At 39.0% G+C, this 7,838-nt stretch overlaps 1 protein-coding gene across 1 annotated transcript in view; it reads left to right on the forward strand.

Moving 5' to 3' along the window:
- The window catches only part of DBR1 (debranching RNA lariats 1), a 24,466-nt gene that overhangs the window by 6,387 nt on the left and 10,241 nt on the right, over positions 1 to 7,838 (forward strand). The window contains 3 exon segments of the mRNA XM_019663905.1: positions 859 to 869; positions 2,314 to 2,402; positions 4,085 to 4,309. Coding sequence (XP_019519450.1) covers positions 859 to 869; positions 2,314 to 2,402; positions 4,085 to 4,309 — 325 coding nt within the window.

The following is a 7,838-nucleotide window of genomic DNA, read 5'->3' on the forward strand; positions in this document are numbered from 1 at the left end:
TTTTTTTGGTGTTGAGTTGCATGAGCATTTTATATATTTTGGATATTAACCCCTTATCAGGTATATCATTGACAAATATCTTCTCCCATTCAGTAGGCTTCCTTTTTGCTTTATTGATGGTTTCTTTTGTTGTGAAAAAACATTTAAGTTTGATGTAGTCCCATATGTTCATTTTTTCTTTTGCTTCCCTAGCCCATGGGGATGTATTAGTAAAAACATTGCTCAGAGTAATATCTGCAAATTTAGACCCTATATTTTCTTCTAGGAGTTTTATGGTCTCAGGTCTTACATTTAAGTCTTTAATCCATTTTGAATTTGTTCTTGTATATGGCATAAGGAGGTGGTCCAGTTTCATTTTTTTACATGTGTCAGTCCAATTTTCCCAGCACCATTTATTAAATAGACTATCTTTACCCCAATTTAAAAAAAATTTTTTTTAAATTCTTTTATTTTTTAGCTGAGCCATCCTGCTACCTGTTGGCAGCTCAGCGGCAGCTCAGCTCGGGCCGGGACTCGAACCGCTGTTGCTCAAAGCTCTCACTCTTGAGCGAACTCTTAACCAACTGAGCCACTCAGCCAGCCCTAGAGAGATTTTGGAAGTAGAATCTTCAGGATTTGGTGACAGAGGAAGGAGAGAGTCTAGGATGGCTCCCAGAGTTTTTCTTGGGTTAGCTGCATGGATGATGGTGCTAGATGGGAGGTAGAAAATAAATATATATTTAAAATTAGGCTTTTATGGAAATATGCAATTCTTTCTTTCACCTCCAATTCTGACGGAACTCTGACTTTCCCATAACGTGTTTCAAAGGGAAAACGTTTAGAAAATCTTTAACAGAGTTAGAGATTTTATCTCAGAAGCTTCTATAGAATTTCTGAGCCTTTAATGTACTAATGGGTGTGGCCTTTCTCCAAGAGTGGCATGTGGTGTGCAGTGCTTCCAGAACTTACTTGACCTAACACTTTTCTGTGGTAGATGTACACTTGAACGGTTTTCCTCAAACATGGTTTGGAAGGCTCTCCCTGGAAACATTCCTGTAGGCCCTTCCTAGAGTGGGCATATCCTCAGTTTCACTGGGAGAAGGAGGCAAGCTTACTCCTTTTATTTTCCTTTGGGCCAGTACCAAAGTCCAAGTCACCTGTTCGTTAACAGTCACGTTTTCCACGCCTGTGTTATTCTCTTCTGTCTCTTAGGGCTCCTGACACTCTTGGATTTTTATTTTGCTACTTTTCCCACACTCCATCTTCTGTTATCAACCTCAGAGACTTTTATCTCTGCAAGAATGACATATTTGATCCCTTTTTCTTGGCTCCCCAACCTCCTCTGTCTTGGCCAGTGTTCTCTTTCTACCCCTTCACTAACACCAAAGAACACCTTTCTTCAGAACTGCCCAGGTGCCAACATCAGCCTGTAATCCCTGTGCCTTCACTTCTCTTAGTTCCTCATCAGCACTGAATTGATACCTGGTCCTCAGCGGGACGTCCCATAGCTTGCTTCCTTGTCTTTTTCCCTCCATGTATCTCACTGCTTTTAGGGAGTCACTTTTTTTCTGACCTTCATGCTTGTGACCCCCCTCCCCCCTGCCATGTTTCTTTCTGACAGTTCACTTTTCTAAAAATAGCTTTATTGGTATATAATTTCCATAAAATTCATTCATTTAAGTACATAATTCAGTGATTTCTTTTTTTAGTACAAATATCACATCCCANATATCCCTGGAATAAAATACCAAAACCTGATTAACACTAGCTGGCTCTAGGTAGGGTTACTCATGGCTGGGGGACAGGAGTAGGAGGACCCCTCCCTTTGTTTTGACAGCTTTATTTGAGGTAAAATTTATATACCATTGTAAGTATACAATTCAATCATTTTAGTCAATTTGTAGAGTTATACATCCAGATTTTACCACCATCCAGGTTTAGATCATTTATATCATCTTTAAAAGTTTTTTGCCTATTTGTAGTTAACCCCTGCTCCCATCCAGCCTTAGGCATCCACTGGTCTGCTCTCTAGGAGGACCACTTTTTACTTTTCTGATAGTATCTTTGAAACTTTAAACTGCTAATAAACAGTGTACTCTAAAATTAAATATAATTTAATTAAAAAAATCACAAGCACCCTGATTATTTACATGTATAGTTTGGGACCACTTATTAGTAGAAAATACCAACATATTAAGGGCTGTGTTTTTAATAAAATTTTAAGAACCAAAAGCAGTGAAGAAAAACAGTTTTGGGGAAGTGTGTATACGAGTATGTATTTGTATTTGCAGCATTTAAAGGTACTGACTACAGCTTATTTCTCTTCTTCAATTTAAGGTCATTTTGAGTGCCCCCCTTATAATTCAGCTACAATAAGGAGTATATATCATGTGAGAAACATTGAAGTGTATAAATTAAAGCAGGTATGTAAAAAGTACATTACAGCAGAATTGAAAAAATGTTAAAAGTAATTCTGTACCAAAATGTATTTTGATCATTTTGGTGTACTACTTCCAAGAAGAATTTAATTCAGTATTTCTAAAATTTGGGTCTCGAGTTGGTTTTAGGAGGTACATAGATGAACATTTAAATTTTTTTATACATTTATTTTAGTAAGTAAGATAACATTTAATCCATGATTTCAGATATTATTTCTTAGGGTAAGGCTAATGAATATGTACTGGAATAAAGTGATACTTTAAAGAAAATATTAAATATTTTATTTTAAATAATGGTATTAAGTAGAAAATAAATAGTAGTAAAGATGACAGGAGATAATGGGAAAATTGTGAAGATGGTGTTGAAACACTGGCTTACCTGGAAAGTAGGTGAAACCAGATTTTTTGTTTGAGAACCCATTAAATGCCTGACACCGGGCTAAGCCGTTCTCACACGATATTTCATATCATCACCACTCAAATTCTATGAGGTAGGTGTTACTTCAACTTTATTACATTAAGAATGAGAGGCCAAGGCTCAGGTAGGTAAGTAACATGTCCAAGACTTGCCAAGTAGTTAAGTGGTAGAGTCTGCCTGAGTGAACTTAGGCCCTTCCCATCCATCACAGCGCTGGGAGCATAAGGATTCTCATGGGCATTTCTTTATTGCCTATTCACAACAAGTCCTCACTCTGAGTGCTTTTCTCCTTTCACCAGTCTAAATCCTACCAGTCCTTGAAGACCCAGCTTAGATACCACTTCCCAACCAGTGTTCTAGTTTAAGGCCATCACCCTTCTCTGAATTTTCATGGCGCTTGTTGCCCATACCAGTTATTCAGTGGTTAGTCATCTCTGTCTTATATTTTGCCTTTTCTCAGACACTGAAGTTATTTTAATTTAGTTTTTCAAGTGTTTGTTTCAGATTAGTTGAAGGTGCTGGGGATGTGTAAAGTATGGAATATATTTTTTAACAACCCCCCTCCCCCCATGAAGACACCAGCCACCTTAAATACCTCAAACATAACTTATTAAGTAAACAGTTTTTTTGGTGGGTACCATGTGAGTCCATTAGGAAAAAAAGTGGGGTATATCTTTTGGGTGTATCATTTACATTAGAGGTCTCATGAAATCTAGTGTCTCTGGATCTTAAAGCCAGTAATTTCTTTACCATAAAAGGAAAAGAACAATGGTTATTATATATTTTAGAAACACACTGCTAAAGACCATAGCTGATTGGCAGTCTAATCAAAGTGTGTCTCTGTTGACCTGCCTTGCCGGAAAAGAAGGATGATTTGTGGGCCAGTCGAGTGGCTCAGTTGGTTAAGAGCTTGCTCAAGAGTGCGAGCTCTGAGCAACAGGGTCGCCGGTTTGATTCCCAGCCTGAGCTGAGCTGCCAATAGGTGGCAGCATGGTTCAGCTTAAAAAAAAAAAAAGAATGCAGTAGGATGATTTGTGAGGCAGAGAGAAAGCTGTCTCCTTTGACCTACATGAGTGAGCAGCTCAGTATTTCTGTGACTTCCTTATGTAAATAAGAAAGTACCCTTAGAATGAATTACACAGAAATTCAGAGAGCTAAGTGGATACATGTTAAGGTGGTGGTGGAAGGAAGGGCGAGGGGGATTGCTTGTGGTTAATCTGTTTTTAAGAGTTTTCTTTTTCTGTTAAAGCTAAAGAAGCCTATGGACATATTCTTATCTCATGATTGGCCAAGAAGTATATATCATTATGGAAATAAGAAGCAACTTCTGAAGACTAAATCTTTCTTCCGACAAGAGGTGGAAAACAACACCTTAGGAAGTCCTGCTGCCTCAGAGCTTTTAGAGCACTTAAAACCTACTTACTGGTTCTCCGCACACCTTCATGTGAAGTTTGCAGCCTTGATGCAGCATCAGGTAGAAAACACAATATTTATTCTTTCACTTGACAAACACTTATTGAACATCTATGGGATTTGCACAGTTGTAAAGCTAGAGAAAGAAATCAAAGATAACTTTCCTCTTGTGAGTAACTCAGTATCCAGTGAGGGAAAGAGACAAGCAAGCAATGATAAAGTAGTGTAATAAGTTTGTGACTAAAAGTGCTAGCGTACTGTGGGAGCACCTGAGCCAGACTGTGGTGCGATGGGGATGTGGACAGAGAGATGAAGTGGTAGAGAAGCTTTTCCGAAGGGATTGTTGGTGCCAGGAAGAAGCCGATTATTAGGGTAATCTAGGACGAGGGACCAGGGTGTGCGAAGGCCAGAGGCCTGGTAACATGGTGCCTTTCGGGGAACTGCAGCTAGATCCCGTGGCTGAGGTGCGGTGAGTGTTGAAGCTGGACGGAACGAGATCCTAACTGCCTTCTGGGCTGTGCTCTGGATGGAGTCTGGGTTTCCACCAGAAGGTAACGGGGAAAGTTGGGGTGTGATGAAATCAGATTGTCATTTTAGAAAGATGAGTTCGGCAGCAGTTTTACATATGCATTGGAGTAATGTAAAATAGGAGGCAGAGGAAGCTATTTAAGCAACAGATGAGGTCCTAACCTAAGCAGAAGAGGTAACAGAGTGAAGCTGGGTCTAGAGAGATATTTTTTAAAATTTTTTTATTGTTAGTTTCAGGTGTACAGAACAATGCAATAGTTATCCTTTTCACCCTCACAAAGTAACAACCCTCCTCCCCCTATCTACTGCCCTCCCACCCCCGATATCATGCTTATCTATTACAATTCCACTGACTCCATTCCCACACTCTACTCCACATCCCGTGACTATATGTATATATAATTATAGTTGACATACATTATTATTCAACATCAGCTTCAGAAATACAGTGCGGTGGNTTTGTTTCTCTCTCTTCCCCCACCCTCCTGCCACTTATTTGTTGAAGAAAATTTTCTTGTAGAATTTCCAGCATTCTGGATTTAGGTATTGGGATTTCTTGTGTTGTTTTAACATGTTCCTTTTATCCTTTGCATTGTCTATAATCTGCATTTAGATTTATAGACCTGGTTAGATTCAGGTTTAGTTTTAGTCCCTTTAAACTATACAGTCCTTTCATCTGTTTGCTTAAATCTTTATAGGTGTTTCTACTAATGATATCATAATTCAGGAATTTAATTTCTCTACTTCATTACTGATTGATCATCTTTGACAACTGCAATATTACGAAAAGGTGAAATTGTCTGAAGATGATCAATCAGAAATGAAATATAGAAATTGTAGTTTCTTTATACCTTATACTTGTTGACTTTCAGATGTATAATGTAAGTCTATCATAGGACACTTTTCCCCATCCCCCTACACCAACCTTCATATTCCATTAGATACCAATATGCCTATTTCTCTCTTACTACATCCTATCTCATTTGTTTTTTTCTTTCTGCTTAGCCTTTTGCTTGATCTGCTTCTAAGCCTCCCCTTCCTAGTCTACCTTATATATTGTTGGCATATTGCTATGTAAAAGAGTAGCTTCATCATGATGCTTAATTTTCAAATAATATTAGGACTGCATGGAATTCTAGGCTACTAAACGGTTCATTGAGTTAGTAAAGAGATTGCTTTTGCCTGTAGTAATCTTATTTAACTGTAATTTTTCAGGTTTGGCAGGTGTAGTAAAATACCGAGGTGTAAGGATTGGTGGAATCTCTGGTATCTTCAAATCTCATGACTATCGAAAAGGTATTGTTCTGAGAATCGTTTTTATTTTTTTAAAAAATGTTTTATTGGGGGAATTGGGGGAGGGAACAGCTTTGAGGAATTGGGGAAGGGGAACAGACAAGTGGCTATCCTTTTTTTCTTCAGTCTAGTTGTGGAGGACGTCGCTTCACTGGCCCATGTTGGTATTGTGATCATTGTGCTCTTCCCTGCTGAGGCAGATCGGTCACCTGGCATTGGACGGCCGCTCATGGCAGCTTACGCCACCGGCCGCTCACGCTGGCTGCCAGCCACTCATGATAGCTACGGCAGCCCACTGCAGTCCTGCTGCAGCCTACGCCGTCGCCGGCGCGTCACGGCAGCCCAGCTCCAAGGTGGAGCTGTTGTTCACCATCTTAGCTGGAGAGGGTGCAGCATCACTGACCATTACGTGGGATCCAAACCGGGGCCCTGCTGCTCAGAGCTGGCGTCCCAAGCCAACTCTTAACCAACGCACCACTCAGCCAGCGCCTGAGAATCATTTTTAAACTTTAGGACTTGGTTGCCCCAGAGTAACTTAAGCATAACATATAGTTTGACTTTTTCATTGGATTTCTTCTATGAACTAATTTATTCTTAAATTTATGTTTTAAAATATTTTATACATATGAAAATATAGAGAACACTAGAATGTATTATCTGTGTAGCCACCATCAAGTTTTGTCAAGTCTTAGTATTTTGCCATTTTTAGTTTCGATTTTTAATAAAACAGTACAGATACAATTAAAGTTCATTATCATCTGTCTTCAGTCCCTTTCCTCTCCTTTTATCCCTCCCTTTCCTCACCAGGCAGTCAGTATTCTGAATTTAGTGCTTATCATTCACTTGATTATTTTATATTATTACCATATATGTAACAGCTTTAAACAGTTTATCATATAGCATGTTTTAAACTTCATATAAATGTATCATTTTGCATGTCTTTTTCTGCAATTTGTTTCTTTGTTTAATATGTTTTTGAAATCCATGATGGTACATGTAACTCTATTCATGTTAATTTGTGAATAGTATTCCATTGTATAAGTACAGTTGATCCTTGAATAATGCAGGGGTTGGGTCACCAATCCCTTTGCAGTGAAAAATCCACCTATAACTTTTGACTCTCCCAAAACCTAAGTTGTTTCTTAGTATCCATGGGAAATTGGTTCCAGGATATCCCCCCGACCACCACTGCTGTGGATACCAAAGTCTGTTGATATTCCAGTCCCCTATATAAAATGGTATAGGGCCGGCCGAGTGGCTCAGTTGGTTAAGAGCTCGCTCAAGAGTTTGAGCTCTGAGCAATAGCAGTTCGATTCCCGGCCTGAGGTGAGCTGCCGCTGAGCTGCCAACAGGTAGCAGGATGGCTCAGCTAAAAAAAAAAAAAAAAAACCGGTGGTGTAGATTAATGCATATGGTTGGCCCTCCACATCTGTGGACTCCCAACTGCGGATCAAAAACAGTATAGGTATTTTTGGAAAAAAAAACACTGTCATGTACAAGTGGACCCACACTCTTCAAACCATGTTGTTCAAGGGTCAACTGTATTCCACACTGTACTTATTCATTCTTCTGTATCTGAATGAATTATACCTTGATTTTAAAATTAAAGGAATAGCTTGGATTCACATTGATTTCAAAATTTCTTGAATTAAGTTGGGCAGCTAAAACTTGTAGCCTCAATGTAACCATAAAATCACAACTCTGTTCCCTGCTGCACTGTTTACCATGATTCTAAACTATTGGCATGGGCATACAAAAAATAGGCTGTC

The sequence above is a fragment of the Hipposideros armiger genome, unplaced genomic scaffold (assembly GCF_001890085.2).
Source record: "Hipposideros armiger isolate ML-2016 unplaced genomic scaffold, ASM189008v1 scaffold_410, whole genome shotgun sequence".
NCBI classification, from domain to species: Eukaryota; Metazoa; Chordata; class Mammalia; order Chiroptera; family Hipposideridae; genus Hipposideros; species Hipposideros armiger.